The sequence below is a fragment of the Platalea leucorodia genome (assembly GCF_965183815.1).
Source record: "Platalea leucorodia genome assembly, chromosome: 1".
NCBI classification, from domain to species: domain Eukaryota; kingdom Metazoa; phylum Chordata; class Aves; order Pelecaniformes; family Threskiornithidae; genus Platalea; species Platalea leucorodia.
The window spans coordinates 146,369,541-146,392,261 of NC_138823.1; the positions used below are offsets into that span (position 1 = coordinate 146,369,541).

Genomic DNA, 22,721 nt, shown 5'->3' on the forward strand with positions numbered 1-22,721 from the left:
TGGGTGAGTTAACTGAAAGTAAAGTTTATCAACAGATAAACTCAAGATATCTTAAGTAGTGGATCAAAACAGATATTGGCTTACATGTAACCCTCAGAACATTGGCTTTTGATCTTGTCAGTGTATCTGGGATGTAGTCTCCCTAGCAGCCTCTTTTTGGTCCTCAAGTTTGCCCCTTTGCCTCCTTCTCCTTGTGGGGAGAATATAATTATGCAGGAAGAACAGCTTGAAGCATGGATTATGCCATGAGAAAGAGCTTTTAAATTAAATTTCCTAGGTGGCTGGGGTTGGTTGCCTGTTTATACTGTCTTGAGGCCAAATTCTTTTAGTCAAGAATGTGCTTAAAAGTCACATTTGAACTACATAAAACTTTTCCTGAGCTGGCTGAAGAGTGGCAGTGAGATGACACAAGGGCCTATACCAATTTGTATCCAAACTGTAGGAAGGTTTATCCCTTGCAAGAAATTTGTCAGATGATGTCCACTGCAGAGACTGTGCAAGAGGTGCTGATTTCAGTGACTTTCAAGTAAGACTGTGAGAAGTGTTGATATAATGACCACACCTTTTGGCCAATGGTGAAGTCTCACTGTGAACTGTCACCTGAGCTGCTTTAACTTAAATGTTGTAGCTAGAGAATATAGCAATTCATATCCTCTGTCAGTCAGATATATATTACTCATTATTAGCATAATAGATTTCTATGATAAAAAGAGGACATTTATACAATTTTAATATTTACATTCTAGATCTTGAAAAATGGCAAAGAGGATTCATATTTCATTGGTTTACAACTGAGTGTTGACCAACGGACAAGGTAGGCCAACTAGAACCATCAGGCTTGCATTGTGCTTTAAAATAATGAAATCTACTGAGCAGAGCAAAAGTAATGAAGTGCTTGAATGAAATTGTGACCTATCAAAGCAGATAAGAATGCTTTTCCTCTGAATTCTGTGGGACTTTCATACTTAGTCGTTTTTTGTTATGAAGGTTGTAAAAATGTATTCTGTAGTAAATATACCACAATGTGGCATTACATTGAATCCACTTTTTTTTTAATCTCCTTTCTGCTGTTAGGTATAACCCTACTAATATTACTGTTATTCTATATTTGATTATAGCAGGAGAAAAAGCTTGATTTGAATTTTGCCCTCAGCTGTTGTCTGCCTTGTCCATAGTCCAATAAAATATAGCTAATATTAGGAATTTTAAAAAAAGTATTTCCTGTTTACACTGGTGAAATTTTTTCTTTCTAGAAGACCAACTCTTTTTCGAGTAAGTGGAATTTCTCCTTGATACCACTGGAAGCTAGAGTAGATCCATAAACCCTAAAATTTGACTTACTCTTTAACAATATAAAAGCATTAATTTTTTTTAAGTTTACATCAGGTCTATTAGATTTGGAAAGTTCTGCTTTACTGTTTGTTTTAAGATTTTGTAGTTTGTGGGACTAAACAAGTTAACTCAATAGGGCATGGATTTTCAAAGAACATACCTAGTTTTGGGTCTTAATTTAAACATGGTTGTATTCTCAAGTGGTTTAATTCGATATTAATTTAGCTCCAGATTATCCAGGAGAAATACTGCATGTTTCCTAAACGGAATGCACCCAAAGCTAGTAGAAAAATTACACTGCAGATAATGTATTTTGAATTTTTATTCAGGAATTCTAGCTTCTTTTATTCCATGATTTATATTGAAAATATAAGTAGATGTCCCAACTCAAAATATATAAGATCTTTCTAGGTAAAAGCATTCTTTCCCCCCCTCCTTAACTGTTGGGAACAGACTGTAATAAAGGGAAAAATGCAACCTATTTTCTTTTTGTAGAACAAAGGTAACTGTTGCCGTTATATAACTTCAGGTGCACTGTGAGGATAAGCAGGTTTTCTGCAAGCTTTTCTGAATGTCAGTATGCACCACCATATTGATTTTTACACGTAATGCTAATTTAGGCCTGGATTCAGTTCAGTCTGCGTCTTGAAGTGCCTGAATAGATGCCTAGTAGTTCTTGGTTCTCCTTATAGTCCACAGTGACAATGAGGACCTTTCAGAGGATAAGTAGGATGTTAGGTGGGCCAGATGACCTTCTGAACGTGAGGTGTCTCTGCCATTCTATTGTTTTTGTAAGGACCCTAAGATTAATATATCTTTAAGTGAAGTACCTTGTGTATGTGCCTGAAGGGCGAACCTGGGCACCTCTGTCGCTTGCAGTCCAATAGGAATATGTCTCCTAGTAAGTGTTTGGTTGCCTGGTTATGATTTTGTTCTTTATTGTTTAATCTACGTGGATGTACAACTTTTTTGATGTTGGTATTTTACCTTATGGTAAAGCACATTGTCGCAGGAATTTCCTTGTAGGTGGTTTGTCATGCCTTTTTCCTCTGCATGGGGGAAAGATCAAACATTTTACCAGTGTTACTAATAAAATCTCTTATCTCTGTAACAGGCACAGGGAATGTATGACTTGGGGGAAATGGTGAGCATCTGGGCTCTCTCATGCTGAAATAATGTCTGGCTTTCATGTTGGCTCGAATGATTATTCTGAGTATTAAACTATGAACGGCTATATTAAACATATTGCAAAATTACTTTTTGTAACATGGAACCAATTCTATTTGTATGTTAAAGAAGTGTTTTGTTGGATTGTTTTTCTTAAGCTGGATGGATGGCACTCCAGTGAATTATCTGGCATGGGCACCACATGAACCTAACTTTGCAAATAATGATGAAAACTGTGTAGTTATGTATAAGAATTTAGGTGAGTTTTGTATGTTTGTTCCTGAATTACATTATTTGTGTGTTTGTGTCACAACTCTTTTTTTCTTCTGAGAGGCACCCCTTCCCCCCTTTTTTCTGTTCTTTTGCAAAATGTTATAGAAGTAGACCATAGTATTATATTCAGGACTTCATAGTTTTGTGCTCATGTGTTTACCTTAAGCCTAGCATGGGGAAGCTCTGATAGAGGTCTGTGGTTGTGATTGCTATACAACTGTTTTATATTTTTTATTAAAATTGACCTAATGTGGCACTATAAAATTGATATTTCTAGTGCCTGGTTCTATACTGCTTTTAACATTCTGTAATTACAGTGTGTATAAAGTGACATATTTATCCTAGATGATGATACAGAATGATAATAAACTAAGAGACTCTGAGGATTTGATCTTTCAGCTAAAAGCACTTTGTGTAAGAATGAGTGAAATTGATTTCCATTTAACCTGCTCTGCATGTGGTGTCATACAGTTCCCCATTTATCTTACATGCAGGATTTTGGAATGATATAAACTGTGGTTATCCAAATCCCTACATATGTGAAAGGCACAACAGTTCCATTAATTCAACTGTTCCTCCAACAACACCTTCAACTCCAAAAGGATGTCATCCAACTTGGCTTTCCTTTCATAATAAGGTACCATAATAAATACAGCACATGTTGGATATTTGGCAAAGCACTAAATAGAAAGCAAGGGAATTATTTAATAACATTGTTTCTTATTAAAGTAAAATATTATTATTTTTTTGCAGAGAGCTGGTTGACCTGTGCCTGCTTTTCTTTCTTTGCCTATCCACTGTTCTGCAGGAAAGGTGCTTTTTTCATGCTTCTAATGAAGTGGCAGATGAGCATATTCAGTTGCAGCTAACGAAAGTCATTCTCTAGTCATCTCTTCCAACCTTTTGATATGCATTTCCTAAAGAGTTTAGACACAGTTCCTGAAGTATTGATGCTTTGATCTTGATGTTTTTTAACCAAACCATAATGCTTTTTACGTACTGAATAGATTTTGTTTTCCTTAACTTTACAAATGTGGTATGCTTTGTAGAGTCAAATAAACAAACAGGCAGACTAACATCAGTCATGCATAACTTGCCACTGTTAGCTGACTGTCTATAAAAAGTCAGTTTTTGCTTATTTTCTAGGGATTTCAGATCAAATCCAGTATGTGTCTTGTTGAGCAAAACACTTTCTTGAGACCTTCAATTTTATATAGAACAAGGATCAGCACAAAAAGCTCATTTTAAGCTGAATGTGGGGTTTTTTTTCAGATAGATGCATTATTTTACCGCCTTTTCTCCATCCTGATTTGCTTAAAGCAGTGGTTTTCAATCTGTGAGGGATACTGGAGTAAACATAATATAGACAGAATTTGTTCATGTTCTAGTGTTACAAAATATTTGGATCTACAGAAGATGAACGTGTCACTTGGCGTGCTGCACGAACAGCTTGCATGAATTTAGGAGGAAACCTGGCCACTATCCCTAATGAACAAGTGCAAGGTACTGTGTATAGTTTTATAGCAACTAGATGAGATGACATTTAATCTTTACAGGATGGCTGTTGTTTGTGTGAATATGGACAGGATTTGAATAATGACTGCACATGTGATTTTTGTTCCAAAACATATAATTTTTGGAAATTTACAATGAAGTCTTCACCTGAATCTGCCAAATTTTAATATTGGCTTAGAGAGAGAGAGAGAGAGGGAGATACATGTATATTGTCTTCGCAGCCAAAGTAGTGCTTTTTCTGCTTACACATGATGCCAGCTGAACCAAGAAAGTTCCATCCCAAATGATGTAGTTTCACTAGGTGGCATTAACTCACTGCGTGGCTTTCCTATTAACTCAAGCAGAACACCTTTAGGATCTGAATTTGCTGTCTCTGGGCAGCTTGGGGCAGAGGTTTGACTGCTCATACACCTACCCACAACTCACCACATAGATGCACCATTCTTTTCACTAGAGGAGCTTATTTTAATGAACCTAAGAAGAGCTGCATCCCTGACTGGGGGAGATGAGCAGAGGGAAATTACTTCACGCTTGAATAAACATGGCTCACATTCAAATTAAAAATCGGGGAAGATTTTGATAGATGTTAATAACACACTCTTTTTAGAAATACTGTTTTATACTACAGTGATAAGAAACAGATGCTGCACAACACATACTATTTATGAACTCAAAAGAGCATACTGAAAAAGCAACCATTTTAAAGCAAGTCTGTGTTGTAGTCTGAGCAATTAAATAGTTTAAATTTAGACTGCTGACATGAACTTAGTACTACTTATGTTTTCCACATGTGAAGAAATGAAGAATCAAACCTTCACTTTTCAAATATAGTTAGATTCCTATCCAACGTAATTTCTGCAGTACAGATTTCAGGTGGTTCATGCATAGGGCTTGAATTCTAGATAAAAGAGAAATGAGCAATAAAGCTATTAGCACAAAGCTATTGTTATTGCTGGCAACGTAGGCATAAAGGCTTGAGTTCCTGTTACAGTTTCTGGCAGAACAGCAATACTAACATTTGGCAAAGAAGTCTACAGGTTTCATTTCTGGAATTGTAAGTTGCGTTCATTTTGAAAGACTAAAGGAAGGTGAATGGTTGATAGAGCAGACAGAAATTCATCTATTGTTTGCAGGGAAAAGTAAACTCACAACAATGTAGCAGTTGCAAAAAGCCACGATATGTTCATTTTATCACAGTGTTTGATGTGTTGTGGATTAGTGGGCTAATGAATGCCAGCTGACCTAGCCTGCTCTATTTGTGAGCTAGCCACACTAGCTAAGACACACAAGTACCTTCCTGGACTGTGCAAAACTGTGGTAATTGATTTGCTTGTGATGAATAATTCTGCTGAGACTCATTTTAAGCATGTCACTGGTGCATTCTGATCCCTGCTGAGACAGTGCAGGCTGGTGCCCAGGTGTTCTAGGGAGAGAAGAAACACTCTCGCAGTTCTATAACAGCACTACTTGTGCAGATGCACAAGTTGTAGGTGCTTGATGGTGCTGTCTGTATGATGCCATTGGGGGGTTACCACTCTTGGTGGGATTATCAAAAATGTATGTGCTCTACATGGCTGTATATTTCTAAGTCAATTGTGGGACTAGGATTCAAAAATGTCTCGAGACATTACAAAAAGCATTTCTGTCATGCTTTTGGGATTCATCCCAGTACTAGGTTAGCTACTTAGCTGAAAGATTTTGCCTAAAGCCACAGTTATATACCTGGTTGCCTGTTCATTAAACTCAAAAGTCACCTCCTTTTCATCTTACTTACTTGTGTTGTCAACAATGAATTGTTCTGTATTTCAGAAAAAATATTTAATATCACCAATCTCAGTGAGGCCAGACATTTCAATTGTCCTTCATTAAAAGTATTTCTTTTTCTTTGCCTTTTTTTTACTCTAGCTTTCCTCACCTTCCATATGAAAGATTTTGTTACTGATACATGGATTGGATTAAATGATATAAATCATGAACAGAGGTTCCTCTGGACGGATGGAACAGGAGTTTACTTTACAAACTGGGCCAAAGGCTTCCCATCAGGACATATGGATTTATACTCATATGATGGCCAGGTAAATAGCAATCACAAATTGTTCACTGAAATTTGATTTTAGATTGCATTTACGCATTTGTTGGGATTTGAGACATGTTACTGCTTGACTTATTACTTTCATGCTTTTATACATGTCAAATATAAATCCAAATAGAGTGAATGGTTTTGAGCCCTTGGGCAGTTGCTGTGTTAGCTGGTGACAGGATCTGTGGAGTGCTTATACAAAGACTGGTTTCAGATTTCCGTTCTCTTTGTCCCTGAAGGCTACACTGCTTCTGTGTTCACCCTGCATTCTCTCATAGGCTCTGGTAAAGGGGACAGTGGGATTCCTGCCTCATGGCATTTGCCCCAAAAGCATACTGAATGAGCACATCCTCCTAGTCCTCTGACCACAGTTGTGCCTGAACTTAGCAGGTTTCTCAGTTGGCATGTGGCTTGCAAGGGGCACTTACAAACATTCCCCTCAACCAGCCATGTCTTGCATAGAAGCAAATTCTGTCAGTCACATTTGCAGAAAGGACATGCTTCTATAAAAAGACAGCCATTCATTTAAAAAAAAAAAAAAAAAAAAAATCACTTCCCTTATTTCTCTGTCATACAAACTGATCTGATAGGTCATAGAGTTCCTCTCTCTGATCTTATGTGTTTAGATAGCTCTGTGCTAGGGAACTACACCACATTATAGTACTAACTCTATTTCTCTTGAATGCCATTTTTAATGTAGAAATCTTATTTTTATGTATAATGTCCTTTTTCCTGTTTTTGAGAGTAGCACCTCTCAGCTTCTTATCTCTAATGGAGGAAGAAAATTTGGGAGAATTCGGAATTCAAAAGAGAAAGCATCTTTAAAATGTTACTTCTGGGAGGAACAATATATATTTTTGTCTTTTTATGAAAAGTAGTAGGTTTTCTATGAAGTCTTCTGTGAAAACTTATAAAGTCCCTATTTTATACATTTCAGATTTAAGTTTACTTGACCTTAGCAAAAAATAAGTTATCATAGTTAATACAAAATACTATGCAACTGTTCAGTTTGAAAGATTTAAATCTTAATGCATTTAACTCACAAATGAAGTGTTTCTCTGTGCATCTCCTCCTGGACAGCAAAACCAAAGAATTAAATAGAATAAAATAAATATGGATGCTTCATTGCACAAAACCATTTGTACACATGCAGCCTTTTGCATTCATCACTGTTTGTTTCATATATGCTAACACAGGTTCTAGCTATCATGTCCATGTCAGAGAAGTTGAAATGTCACTGTAAGGGTGGTACTGACAGATGAATGGCTGCCTTTGGGCAGGACCAGTTCTAATTTTGCTGTGTGTAGTATTACAGCTTGCAACAATAAATTTGAGGAGATTGATATGTCAGAAATGTTGCATTGCCCATTGAGGGTCCAGTTTTTTTTCTGGGGCAACATTAACCTGTCTTTTCTACAACAGTTGATTTCACTTCTCTTTAAATTGTCTGTGGCTTTCCTTCTCTCCATGCCTGGAGATATGAGAATACCGGAATTTCTCTGGTCTATTTATTCACCCCAATGTTGCACAAGAGAGAGCAACATTAAGAAATTTGTGAAGTGCAAGAGGAGCAGAACCTCCACATCATAAAATTTATGCTGTTAAATGTTGCAAGGATATGAGAATAAAACTACAGCATGGCTTGTGTCTGAAGATGTAAAAGAGGGACAAAAGATTTGTATTTGCTTCTTCTAGCTATTTGTAACTGATTTTATATCTTTTTGCCTCGAGGCTGATTGTGTTGTCATGAGAAACAATCCTGTTAAGGAAGCAGGGAAGTGGGCTGATGAGAGTTGTGATAACAACAGAGGATACATATGCCAAATTAATGCAGGTACTTGTCTTTTTAGTTAAAACACAATCAAACCCTATAGTTTTTCAGGGAATCACTTAGGTGTGTGGATTTCAACATCATTTCACTTTCAATAAAGATACGTCCACAAATTGTTTTTCAGGCAGAAACACAAGGATCATATGTATCGGGGTCCAGTTAGAGTCAGTGCTCTGGGTGCTCTCAGCTGACTCTAACTGCCATGTTGCTACTTCCTGAACTGGAATTTGTATCTGCATCTTTGTGTTTAGTATGACCCTTGACATGATATTTGATCCATGATTTTGTCTGTCATTTTCTGAACACATTGGCTTTCAAAACATGTTCTGGAAAATACTGGCTTGTACATGTAGCATGAACTGTCTAGAGTGTGAATGTAACTCACCCACACTGAACTTGAGCTAATTCACCTCCAAAATGGACATTAAAAAGCAGTGAAAACCTGGATTTAAATATCTGATTGATTTTTAAAGACCGATCTGTTGTGGAGTTTTCCTTTTCTCTGGCAAAAAAATCCCTGAAAAACAATACAGTCTCTGCAAAACATTTCTTTTGATGAAAAAGTATTTTATTAAAGAAATTGTGACCTAATGTAATCCTAATTCATTTCAGTAAATACTGTTCTGGAGGATTATACAGAATGCTCCTTTACTCCTTGTCAGAGGTTGCTTTAAGCAGCATTTTTCCTTTCTACAGCTTTGTAATTGATTTTTACTACTGATGCTGGCTTAAAGAATAGCGCATCTAACCCATGCTGATCAAAAGTCAGGAAATATGAAATCAAGAAAAAAGGCTTTTTGTTTAATTCTATTTGCAAGCACAGTGAAATCATAACCCCCTTTAGAACAAGTATATGAGTCTTTTTTCATCCTTTATTTTACAGATGCTGAGTTTCTGCCTTCTATAAGTTCATCACCATCCAGCATTATTCGTTATGGTAACAGTAGTTATTTGTTCATCCATACCAAAATGAAATGGGAGGATGCACGAAAAAACTGCAAACGTGATCAATTTGACCTTTCCAGCGTCTTAGACCCCTACAGTCATTCGTTCCTGTGGCTGAAGTTATTAAAGTATGGGGTGCCTATGTGGATTGGTCTTAACAGTAATGTGGTAAGAACATCAGACTAATTGAACGTGATGCTGCTTCTCTAACGGACAACTCAGGAACTGGAAAGTCTTATTATCTCGCTTTACTTTAGCTTATTAGTTTACATCTTGGTCCTAAATACTTTTATGTGCTTTCAGATTTACCGGTAGGAATCCATCCTCTTCCATTATTCTGATTAAATTGTATATATTACACGTTTTCACACTTTTTCTGTCATATTACACTCTGTGTGCTTCCAAACAAGACATTTTAGGCTAACATCTTGAAATATCTCTCTGTTTATATGGTGTATTTGAGATAAAATCCACATATCTTAAGATGTACAGTGGAAAGCATTTATTCCAAATAACAATACCTAATTTTCAGAAGTAGAATAAAGTGTTGTTGCTGTGACTCTTTCAACATTTTTGAGGATAGTTAGCCAAATAATTAATTGGTTTACCTAATTTAATTTTATTTGTCTCCCCTCTCCTAGTTCTGTGATATTTTGATACTTTCTGGGTGTTAAAATACACCACCCTTTCTTCTTGGCACAGACACTTGTCCCACATTCGGTCCATTTGGCTGAGCACATCAAAGAAATACAAATGAGTGAACATAACACACCACTTCCTAAAAACCAAAAGATTCCCCTAACTTAATCAACAGGATGATTCATTGAGTTCACCAGCTTTGGTGGGAAATGATGAAGTTTTTAAATACACTTTACGTTAAAATAGTCTACATTTCTTGAAATTTGGAGGGAAACAGATAGTACAAAAATGAGTCATCAGACAAATTATTTTAAATGAAATTTCTATTAGTCCCAAATGAATAGTTTTGTTAAGTTCAAAATTAATTCGATGTCACTTACTCTGCTTTTCCTTTCGCTGAAAAGTGTTTGTTGTGCTGCTGTATTTCTCAATGAATAGCTGCTTGTCACAACATAAATTTAAAAGTTTGAGCCATTTTTGTTTGCTATTGATTTCTAAAAAAAAACCTTCTAGCACAAGGTGCTGCATAGACGGACATTTGATTGACGAAGGAATGGTTAATGTTTAATCATTCCTGTTTATTTGTTTTGTTCTTAGACCAATGGGCGTTATGAATGGATTGATAACTGGAGAATGAAGTATACTAAATGGGCTGAAGGGGAGCCAAAGCAGAAAATAGGCTGTGTCTATCTAGACATTGCTGGAGCCTGGAAGACAGGATCCTGCAATGAAAGTTACTTCTCTGTTTGCAAAAAACCTGATGGTAAGAACTTGAATCTAACCATTGTAATTGCAACGATTCTCTCTTTAGAGTTCATTGTGCTGGGTGGTCTGCTGATATATTTAGATGCTTTTTTTTTATTTCAAGAGCGAAATAGATGAAATCATTAAAATTTACTTGTGTTGAATGGGGTTGCTTTAAAATGAGGGCTGACACATATTAGGAAAGAGATAGTGTGACTGTGAATAGCCATCACTTTACATTAATAATGTTAGATATATTTTGCAAAGCTTCGACTCATGTTACTCTGCTGTTTATTCTGTTATTGAGTAAGCATGCAAGACCAAAAACCTCAAAAATCAAAAGGTAATGAATGTTAGGTAGTAGTCACATGGGTACTGTGTTGAAGGGGGAAGAGCTGAATGACCAAGCCATAAAGTGTCACAAGGAATGTTTACTTTTAACAGCTTTCCAGATTTTCCTTTTGTAACTGAATAACAAACTACAGGTGGTATAGAAATGTTTAAGCATACTTCTTCAGGCTGCCTTCTCTTACGTTTTTGACCTGAAACTCCTGTTACTATCATCTGATAATGCCTTCTGCATTCCATGATACTAGGTCACAGCGCATATGACCAAGTTTATATGGGCCCTAATTCAGTAAAGCAGTCAAATGTGAAAATACATTTGTGAATAGAGTTGAGCTGAACTTAAGAATGTGTTAAAAAATAAAAGTATGCCTGGATTCTTTGCTAAATTAGATTTCCTGAGACTACAGTTGCAGTACATTCTGTTCATAGATTTAGGACTTTTTCCCATTATTGTGATGTAGTAAGCAGTACAGGCTACCAAGATTACATTTTTTAAAGACATGAGTGAGTTTTCCAACATTTGGTTAGAATAATCTATTAATGATAAAAGAATGTATAAGAAGATGTTTCTTTAAATTTTGTGGGCTTTTTTATTTTTTTATTTTTTTTAAACAGTTCAAGCTCCCACTGAGCCCCCTCAGCTTCCAGGAAAGTGCCCTGAATCAGAAGGACACAAGTCTTGGATCCCTTTCCGAGGTCATTGCTACTACATTGAATCTTCATCTACAAGAAACTGGGCCCAGGCATCTTTAGAATGTCTTCGACTAGGTAAGTATCCTCCTTAATCAAAGAACACATCTTTCTGACTTGTTTCTCCCCTCTGTGGAAAGTTGAACATGTGCTATGTATTTTTGTGATTTCAAGGATGGTCCAAGTGTTGGACAAGACAGTTGCATCCAATTATTGCCTTAATTTGCGAGGAGATGGAAAATAGCTGTCTGCCAGTGCCACATACTGTCTTTCGTGTGTGGGACAGACATTAGAGGAGCTGTGTGGCATGGAATGGAGATCACAAAAGTAGAAGCTTTGTCCTTTGACCCTGCTAGGAGGTAGTCAACCTCATCCACAGCAGTCACTAAATCTTATCTTAATGGCATTTTATATGTTTTGTATTCCTGATCTAATTTGCCCCTTGATTATTGCAGTTTTATGCCACTGGAATGAAAGTTACAGCTCTCTAGGCTGGATAATATATTAGCAAACTAGGGTTATTGTGTTGTTTCATTCTTGCAACTTCCTTCTCTGGGAAAGTGATGTAAGACTTATTATGCCAGACTTCATGTGTCTATAGAATTGGTGTCTATAGCATTGATGGCAATGTGACTTGGGTGTCTAACCTCCCATTACAGTATGCAGAGATCTTGTTCATGCTGTCAGTAGAACTGAATACAGATTTATCTTCACTGGAAGTATATATTGACATTCGGTCAGGTGAATTGCACCCTAAACTCCACTGACTGGGTTGATTAGGTCTCCACTGATAATAAACCTACCAGTGAAACCTGTGTCAAATATAGACACCTAGAGCTGGGTAAGAAGAATCTCACTCTTTCTGCTGGTACTCAGTTTCATTCTTGGGTTCTCATGAACTAGTACATTGCCAGCTCTAGTTCAAGAAACTGGTATTTTTGAGGGAAGGTTCAAGTTTTGGTACATGTTCTTTAAATCTTGCTATATTCTCCACATCAACATTTCCATAACATTTGGGTGAAATTACTTGACAATATACTTTTTAATATAGAAAAGCCTCCATAATACAGCAGTCTTGCTGTAGCTCAGTCTTTAAGACTATGACAATTGTTACAGTGTGACCCATTCCCATACAGTCCCCTGAGTTCTTTTGTTGACACGACAGATGCTCAGTCTTTGAAAGCTGCAATGTATGTTCTTAGTTACGCATAGTCAAAAGGACCTTGACAGCTGTGTACATAACAGCTGTTATCTGTAATCTGCAGTTCTCTGCTTTAAGTGGAATGATTACAATTTTGAACAAGCTTGTGTGAGAAATAAAATAACATTTCTTTTCTTTGGAGGACTGAGTTTCTGAAACAGACTTTCAATAAGAAGAGTGGGGCAAATGAATGGAAGAGTTTTAAGGTGAAGTTTGAGAGGAATTGAACAATGATGTTGCATGTGATAGCAGGTGCCTCCACTCACTGACAGGTTGTCCTCAGCTGTCCCACATCTTTGTTGTTGGAATCTGAAGTTACATCAGAATTGCCTTTTTCTGTTGAACTGAGTCCTGAAAAAAGACACTGACCATTTTTTTCAGCGTGTGTGGTAAAAGACTGGCATTATGTGGAATTTAAAATTTGAATGCTAGTATACTTAACACTTCATGTCACTGACATCCCCTTCCCTTCAATGCTACCCTTAATCTTTCATGGTAATTGTTAGGGCAGGCTGAATCCAGCAGCCCAGCAGAGGCAAGGCTGCCATGGCTGTATACTGCCAAGTCCAACCAGTGACAAGGCTGAGAATGTGTTCCTTGTAGGTGCACACACACATATACAACACATCTATATGTATATTCATGGCTGGCCACACAGATCAGCACAGATAGACACATAGAGCACTCACACAATCTGCCCCAGCACCCTTATTGCAGTCCCCTCTCCAGTTGATCAGGATGAAGGTCTGTTAGTGGGAATATATACAGAAGTACAACGCGAATCGCTCCAGCAGCTGGACTCAGACACTCAGTTTGCCCCATAGCTGGCCCATGGATCTCAGTGTCCTCAGTTGCTGGGACCTGGAAATATGAGCCCCCACAGCCACCAGCCTGGCTCCTGTTGCTGGTACAGACCCCATCCCTGCCACACACACACACACACACACAGGTCCCTGCAGTAGTCAATCCCCCATGGTCTCGCCTGTAGAGACACACAGGGGCACACACACATACAGAGCTACCTGAAACTCCACTGGTCCCTCAGTAGCCATTCCCTCCTTGATCTCCCTTAGAGATGCACGTACACCAGCGGGTCTCATCCTTAGAGAGTCACAGCCCTTATGGTTCCTCTGATAGCCAGCTCAGCTTGTGGTCTCACCGTTGGTGATGCACAAACACACCTGTCTCACCTACTTGCTGGCTAGACTAACTTGATATTCCCTAGTGATCACACACTCACTTGTGTACCTGCACTTACTCCAGTTGCTGGCACCACGGACACAAGGGTCTCTGACTCATGGTCCCGCTCCAGCTGCTGGTGCTTAGACCCCCATGCACACACACATGCATACAGAGTAGAAGAGTCTTTCACCCATGAAAACAGTTAGAAATAAAGTTTAATAAGAAGATGGGACTCTCCACCCAGATCACGCACAAGGTGTGGCCAGACAACCATACTGACCAGCAAACTGTTTACACATGACCAGTCTTTTTATCCCCTTATCTCTCTATTTTCCCATGCTTCTTCCTCCCAAATCATCTAGGTCCATTCTTTTCCCTGCTTTTGGTTCCTTCCCTGAACATCTCATAATAAGTCTTGTGCAATCTTGAAATGCTCTTCTGTATCCCATCATGTGTCCCATACCCGTAGGTAACTCCCCTCAGTCTGAAAGGTACTCTGATGTTGATTTGTCTTGATGGGTTTCACACCTGGACACTAAGGCTAAGGCTGTCCTGCAACAGCCCTAGGAGGGGCCTGAGCAGGATGTCCCATCCTCTGAGCCCATAATTTGCGTTCTTGCCCTGCCATTGTGTGTCTTTGCTCCTCTGGGCTTGTGGAGATTTGCCTTCGATGCGCTGATGGCTCCTGTGATGGGCCTGGGAGTAGCCAGGGAAGGGGTCCCCTATCTGCCATTGTCTTTCTGTGCTCCCCTGTGGATGTGCAGTGAAGCTTTTTATCACACAACCTAACAGTAACCAAACATCTGATACCATTCAGCAAAAGAGGAACAATTAGGAAGACGTAAAGATTACAGTGAAAAAAGAGGAACGTTCTATGTTCTCTTATATTCTGCTGTCCCTGCTTGCACTCTGGGTTTTGTTTGCAGTTGGACATTTTCCAATTGTATCTTACCCATAGCAGAATTCTGAACCATAGTAGAATTTATCAGTAGCTCAGCAGTGATTCAAATGACTTTTATATTTTCAATCTCTGTAACTGTGCCTTCCTTACCTGTGAAAAAATACCTTCAAAAATTCAACAGCCAAATCCAAGCAGTCAAGTGCCAAACACAGCTATTGCTCCACACCTGTTGACTGGATTCCAGCCCCACACTAAAGAGAACTGAAGATGCACTTTCTCCAGTGTTTAATGCCACTCCATACAAAGCTGTCTAGCTCATTCTGTCTGCTGGCTCCATGCTGTGACTTCGTGACTTTGCTAGAGCATCACACAGAACAAATCACTATGGCAGAATGCCTAGTGTTATGTGGATGACTAACAGCGTACTACACTAACTGGGCAACAGATGACCAAGATGATGTTTCTTTCTCTGATGGCTACAAAGAGAACGTAGGAAAATAAACAAGACCTGGTTAAAGAGTTACACTAAGGACTGTGCTTCAGAAAGTCAGCAAAGTCTGTGCTGTACACAAGCTATACAAAGGCTCAGAAAACATTTAATCATTAATACGCGAAGTTATATGGTGTACAGACTGAAGTTATACATACTTTTTGTTTAGCGTGTTTTGGTTTTTTTCTTTTTTTTTTTTTTTTTTTTTTTTTAAATAGTAACACATCAGTAGAAATTTATGCTCAATAACTTCTTGGCATGCTGTGTTTTGCCTAGAGTTGTTTTTCAGTTATGTTGCTATCCACCCAGTGGATGAGGAAATAGACAAAATGCTAGTGCAATGTCATGGAAATGATAAGAAATACATCAGCAACAATGCCAGAGACCTTCAAAAGATATTATCCAAAGTTAGTTTCTGTTCTGAACTTCAAACCCTTTTGGAATTTGGCACAGATAATTAGTGGCAAAAGTAAGACTGGCATTTGACAGGACAATGAGAATGCTTTCCACTGTGAAACTTAGGTCTCTAAGACGTTTTTTTTTATCTGTGTCTTCCAGGTGCCTCTTTGGTATCGGTTGAAGACTCAGCTGAAGCCAACTTTCTGGCATACACCATTGAACCACTTGAAGGGAAAACATCAACTTTTTGGACAGGAATGTACAGAAATGTGGATGGTAATTTCTTTACTTTTCACATCTTTTTGTTTGGTGAATAATTGTCACAAACTGTTTCTGTGTTGAAAATGTCATGTTTTACGTCTGTAATACATAAAAAGTGAAATTAGAAAAGGTATTATATTATCATCATGGGGGAAGCTGGTCAGTTGTAATCAAGCAATAATCAGTAATATATAACAGAAAGACCAGGCACAGAAAGTTCATCTTAAAGCAATAAAAATAATTAACAACAAAGGCAGGCACAAAGGTGCATATACCAGAGTACAGACAGGACGTGTTGGGAGTTGAGCCAAAGTCAAATGGTTCTTCTCAAATGTGGAGAGGCCCTGGGTTGATATGCTTGTCATTGAGATACTCCAATTTTTGAGCTACACAATGATGTGTCTAACATCACCTCTAGTCTTTGGAATCATCATCCTGGAATGACCAGTCACCAATCTTTAGTTACAGCTGGCCCTCAGAACAGCTTCACTTTGAAGCTGAAATTGTATGTGTCTTTGGAATTGTGTATCACAAGTTTTTCTATTTTCTGCCTCACGATAAGGAAGGTGAGGTAAGAGACTACAGGCAACAGGCTGCTTTAATTAAATCTTAAATTTGCTGATTATTACTTTTTAATTAATATAGTTAGTATTCAATTAAATAGATATTTCTGTCTTTGTAATAGATCTAAAAGTTACTTCAGTCTTGTGCTGTTCAGACTAAAAGCTCCGGTATAAAAATGTCAGAGGCAGGACTGCAGAATGGTTCAGGTGACTTGGGGTGGGGTTTTCTCGAGTTTTGGAGGGTTTTTTTTACAACTGCTTGCTCAACCACTTCAATGACAAATCAGTTGAGGAGAAGACAAGTATTCAGTTACATTACTTGAATCTTAACCAGGAAAAGGGGAAGTTTTCAGTAGAGGAGGAAAGAATTTGAAGAGAGTAATGATTTATAAGCATAACACATAAAGAAAAGTTGATGTTTACTTGTGGTTAATTGATACAGGGAATGTTTTTTGAAGTGGTTCCAGAGCAGGTGCGGAACAATACAGTACTTACAGTGATCATAAAGACAAGAGCTGCTTCAGCAAGTACATGTCATTGTATTACTAGATAGTGATCGCGGTGATTTCAGCATAACCGCATAACTAAATTTCATATTTTGGAAAAGTGATTGTATCCAGATGCCATGCCCTGACACAAAGGGTGGCAGGTATTTAAAAAAAAAGAAACAAAACAACCGAAATATGAAGAATCTTATAAGAAAACAAAACATAGCTTTCATGCTGAGTCTAAGAATTTGTTTGTTTGAGTACAACTTAGGAGTCACAAGGGGCACATTTATTCTAAATAAATAGCACTATTAAAAGAAAGAAAGAAAAAAAGAAACAGGAAGGAAGAGACAAAGTCCCAGCGTAGTTGAACAACAGTGATCACAAGATTTCTGAAGCAGATCTTTAAAAGGAAAATCGTGTGTGTAAAGTCAGTGGGAAGGAGCAGAAACTGAAAAACAAACAGAAGAAAACTGCACTTAGAAAGACTTCAGTGGGGGCTCTGAAAAGACTGATACAAAACCTCCCTACAAATTACTGAAATAAAGGGCATTCTGTTGAAGATAAATTATCTTTTGACATTAGTAATTTCTATAAACTGAATAAATAATTGACACTGCACCATTGCAATAAATTGGGGGAGATAGATACTTCTTTAAACTTTCTTGCCTTTGTAACATCATACGCCAGATTGGCCTGCCGTTTTCCAAAAATTGATGTTGTATCATTTGCATAAAAACTTAAGGGCAACATGATGTGTCAGACCAAAAATCTAAATAGTCTAGTGGCCTGTCTCCAAGAGTGGCCACAAGTAGATTTCTCAGGAAAGCAATAAATGTGGAGGAGGTGTCAAGATGGAAATGAATACTATCTTGTTTTTCCATATTCAATGTTTTTCCAATTAGGAGAATGGCTGTGGCTAGACAACACTGCAGTGAATTTTGTCAACTGGAATGTAGGAGAACCTTCCCCTCAACAAAACGAACACTGTGTTGAAATGTACGCAAACTCTGGGTACTGGAATAATATCTATTGCTCTTCCTACAAAGGCTATGTTTGTAAAAAGCCAAAAAGTAAGTGCTGCATTTATGAATTTGTTTTATGTATGGAGTATGCTTCTTGCGTGCTAGTACTAGTAGATGGCTGTTACACACAGTGTGTTTTAGCTGGGTGTTTTGAGGTTTTATAAATGTCAAGGGATGCACATCTGCATGCCAACAAAAAGAAAGAATATCTCTTGTCAGAAAGCAGAAGTGCTGATCAGTGCTCAAGTCCCTTCAGAACTGTTTTAAAAAGATTGTGTTCCTATCTTAACTGTACATAGTGTATATACTTAACAAGTTTGCCTGTTTTGTACTGATAATTGTTGAGTACTCACGAAGTTAGTACTGTGATTTGCATACACAAATTTGTCTCACCTATTTGAAAATATGTTCCTTAGGGTATCCCTTCTGCTCAGCCCGAGGAATACCCTTTGCTTATTTCCCTCTGGAAGTCTCATGTGCATGCATTTTCTGAGTAGGAAGTAATGTTTCTGTGAATTGAGTATTTATGAATTGTGAATTAATGAACAGTTTCGGACCTTTGTCTCTGTGTTCTCCTGTTTTGAGAAGATGAATGAATGAATGAAAAGCAAAGCAAATAGCATAGTCTGAATGTGCTAAACTGGAAGTGTCCTGAAATAATTGAATGTGCAGATTTGACAGTAAGGACATCTAGTGCATATGTGTTCCTAAAAGTCATCCTAATAATTTCTTTCAGCATGTATTGCAATATCAAAATCTCTTACTAATGTTTACTGAGAAGGGTGAAATCCATGTAGTAGCTGAAATATGCTCACTTCCTCTACAAGACTGGAAATGAGAGAAATTCTGCTATCCTTTCTATAAATTTGCTTTCATGTAAAATTATTCTTACTTACTCAGATACTTGGAATGATGACTGTGTCTTCTACAGGAAATACTGCAGAACTGTCAGACATACCATCCATTCAGAGCCTACTTACCTGTCATTTTACATTGTGATTGACAAACAAAAAGGCACTTTATTTTCATTTGCTATCCAGAATAGTTATAGATGTAGGTAACAAGTGTTAAAATCAATGGCCACACTTTCTTTTCGACTGTTCAACTCATCTGTTTGTGCTGGTACTGGTATTCACCTGTTTTGATACGAAGACGTTTGAAGGAGCTGAAGCAGATGAAAGCTAGTTATTTTTTTTTAGGATTAGCTTCAGCCAGTCTAGCCTCCTGAGCTGGAGTGCCATGGAGTCAGCCAAATGCCGGTGTCAATGCAAGGACGATATAGTTGTGCACTCAGGAACAGGATGCAATTGAATCCTACGTTGTTGTAGAAATGCAGCTTGGCTTGGCACAGTTTTGCAAAGCTGTGATAATGCTCCATTTGCAGAATTGAAAAAATGTATTAAATAGCTATAGGCTAATAAATGGGGTGTAAGAAGCATGATTTTACTTAGTTGCACTTGCTATGGCTTGTTACGTTTGTTGTTTTCTGAAGAGGCTGCAAATGCAAACCTGTGACTGAAGTCTTTCCGTAGAGTAGATTTTATTTTCTGTTCTGCTTTTTGAGGTAATTTTTACCTTAGTAATTTGAAATTCTGTAGTGGGTTTATTCCATAAACAATCTAACTTTATTTCTTAAGTAAGGAGGTACTCTAAAAAGCTGTTCAACAGTTCAACAGGTGCTAGCTGATTGTGTGACAAATAGTGACTAGGTATATTATGTTCATGGCATCTCACTCTCACATTTCAGGAATAGCAGATTTATATCACTAAATATACTGCTTGTTTAACTGCTTGTAGGAAGGTTTATCATGCAGTCATCTTATACTAAAAACCAGCAGTAATGTGCATAATATGCATGATCAGTGCTATACAAAACTTGGTCAGTCAACATTTTTTGGTGAGGAACAAGGAAAAAGTGTCTAGGTTACTATATTCCAAAAATTTTCCAGCCAAATGAAGCAATGCAGCCAGAAGACTATTCTCCAAATTTGCATAATGTAAATTATTTCCTCCTATTCCTTGTTACATTTCTGAGACTGTTTTTTACACTGTGCTTTTGGACATAAGGTAGCATTATCTTCACAGAATCACAGAGTGGTTGAGGTTGGAAGGGACCTCTGGAGGTCATCTGTTGCAACCCCCCTGCTCAAGCAGGGCCACCTAGAGCCAGTTGCCCCGGACCGTGTTCAGATGGCTTTTGAATATCTCCAAGGATGGAGACACCACAACCTCCCTGGGCAGCCTGCGCCAGCGCTCAGTCACCCTTGCAGCTCAGAAGTGTTTCCTGATGTTCAGAGGGAACCTCCTGTGTTTCGGTGTGTGCCCACTGCCTCTGGTCCTGTCACTGGGTACCACTGAGACGAGCCTGGCTGCATCATCTTTACACCCTCCTTTCAGTTATTTGTGTACATTGATAAGATCCCCCCTGAACCTTCTCTTCTAGGCTAAACAGTTCCAGCCCTGTCAGCCTTTCCTCATGTAAGAGGTGTTCCAGTCCCTTCATCATCTTAGTGGCCCTTCACTGGACTCCCTCCAGTAGCTCTCTGTCTCTCTTGACTGGGGAGCCCAGCACTGGACATGACATGTAATGTAGCAAACATGCAATGCCTCCAGCAAGCACTTCAAATGTGTGCAAGTCTAGAAAGCTCCCAGTTTCTGTGTTTTCCATAGATTTGCATGCTGGTATAGGGCAGACAAGTAACAAGTTGCTTTTTATTGTAAACAGCATTAATAGAAACTTTTCTTGATAGAAACTCTTGGAAACATCCAAATAATCATGTCTGGTTTTACTTTGAAGAGCTAGATATAGCGTAATGTTTGTCTCTAGATGTAAAACTAGCTGGGCTAACAGACACTCCAGCAGATTTCTGGAAAATCTTTGGAAGTCGGGATTGTTGGATTATTAATGAAATCAAGCAATGTAAGTGGGGAAATCGGTAAAACAATTTAACTTCCTGGGCTCACCTTTTTCAGAATGAAACACAATGCATTGATTCAAGATTTAGTTACAGACTGATTTTATGTCCACATGGCAAAATATGGATCTTCATCTTAAATGATGGCCCAGTTTTCCCAGCAAGCCAGATTTTGTGGTCCAGATATTAAATTTTAAATGAGCTGCAAACATTTTAGTTTGGATGTGATACGTGCTAAAACACTTTGGAGTTCATGAGTGATCTCAATTGTCTGTGTAGGTAGGCCATTAAAGTCTCTTGGCAAACCAAGTTTATTACACTTGCTATGTTTACATAAGATAAAAAATACTGCAAGAATTTGCAATTATATTGAGGATTATGTTTGATCATTTCTGTCCTGAAGATGCTGTGTAGATTTTCTTATGGTTTTACACCGATGTCAGGATCTGTCTCCATGGGGCTCTTTGTTTCTTGTTTTCTGTTAGTTTATGTAAATACCCTCATATGAGACCAGAATACAACTGACCATTGTGCTATGCCTTTTGATAGGTGTATATAGCTTTGTATGGACTAAACTCAAGTGTTTTCAGTATTTAGTGGTATGTATTACCATATATTTCTCTGAATATGATTTTCAGTATGTTCCAAATATAGAAATAAATAATAAATAATATAGAAATAAATAGCAGAATAATCTAATAACATAATTCTTTTTCAATGTTGTGAAATGCCAGCAACTGAAAAGCCGCCAGCAGCTGAAATGCCACCAGCTGTAATGCCTACAAAGGGTAAGAATATTGTCTTTCAAGTAGACAAAAACTAGTCTCATGTAAGATCATAAACAGAACAAATCATATTCTGTATTATCTCGCTTACACTTTCTGATACACCTGAGTACCGTATCGGTTTCCTAGGGGCACATTATTTCCTAGTAGAATACAATATACTCCATTAAGTGTCCAAATGCAGATTTAAAAAAATAATAATTTGTGATATAGCATGCAATGTTAGCATTTTAAAATAAATTAATTTTATGTTGTTACCTTTGTCTCTCATTATTTTGAAATAAATGGAATATTTTTGCTTAAAACATCATGCTTTCTAAAGAAATTGTTTCCAGATAAAGAGTATGTATCATTCTCTTGATTTCTTTGTACTTGTTTTCAGCAATGACAAAGGACAAGAAGGCTCCTACTCTGAACCATGGTAAAACAGGAGTTGTCGTTATTGTTGTCATCCTCATCCTAGTTGGAAGTGGCCTTGCAGGCTATCTCTTCTACAAGAGAAGAAAGAATCGCTTGTCAGCAAATGACAGCTTTGAGAACAATCTGTATTTTAATAGTGATGCAGTTCCTGCAACTAGTGACACAAAGGATCTTGTCACCAACATAGAACGGAATGAACATGCGACACTGTAATGTAATAAAATGAAATGTAATGTAATATGTAATGTAAAATGTAATGTAATAAAATAAAATGTGCCTTGTTTTAATAAAATTATGCAATTAGAATTAAGCCAAAGCTATTCTTTCATGTACAAATACTGCAGTAGCCAGTTTCAGTGTGTGCGTAATGTTATGTACAGCAGTTACTTTACTTTGTAACCACTGTATAATGTGTGAGAATTCAGATCTCACGATTTGATGACCCACACGGGTGAGTGTGGGTCTTAAGAAAAGAGATAACGTTGACTAATTATTAAATGGAACAATAGAAATGGATGCAATAAGAA

At 37.7% G+C, this 22,721-nt stretch overlaps 1 protein-coding gene across 2 annotated transcripts in view; it reads left to right on the forward strand.

The window, feature by feature from the left end:
• LOC309598910 (macrophage mannose receptor 1-like) overlaps positions 1 to 22,407 on the forward strand; it is a gene marked incomplete at both ends in the record, with an annotated part of 64,257 nt that extends 41,850 nt beyond the window's left edge. For both annotated transcript variants that reach the window (XM_082329937.1, XM_082329938.1), the window contains 13 exons: positions 747 to 814; positions 2,658 to 2,758; positions 3,267 to 3,409; positions 4,161 to 4,275; positions 6,193 to 6,362; positions 8,099 to 8,201; positions 9,082 to 9,311; positions 10,380 to 10,545; positions 11,490 to 11,642; positions 15,897 to 16,013; positions 17,955 to 18,122; positions 21,724 to 21,777; positions 22,157 to 22,407. In XM_082329937.1, the coding sequence (XP_082186063.1) occupies positions 747 to 814; positions 2,658 to 2,758; positions 3,267 to 3,409; positions 4,161 to 4,275; positions 6,193 to 6,362; positions 8,099 to 8,201; positions 9,082 to 9,311; positions 10,380 to 10,545; positions 11,490 to 11,642; positions 15,897 to 16,013; positions 17,955 to 18,122; positions 21,724 to 21,777; positions 22,157 to 22,407 (1,839 nt within the window). The remainder of the gene's footprint in view (positions 1 to 746; positions 815 to 2,657; positions 2,759 to 3,266; positions 3,410 to 4,160; positions 4,276 to 6,192; positions 6,363 to 8,098; positions 8,202 to 9,081; positions 9,312 to 10,379; positions 10,546 to 11,489; positions 11,643 to 15,896; positions 16,014 to 17,954; positions 18,123 to 21,723; positions 21,778 to 22,156) is intronic.
• Positions 22,408 to 22,721: the final 314 nt, after the last annotated feature.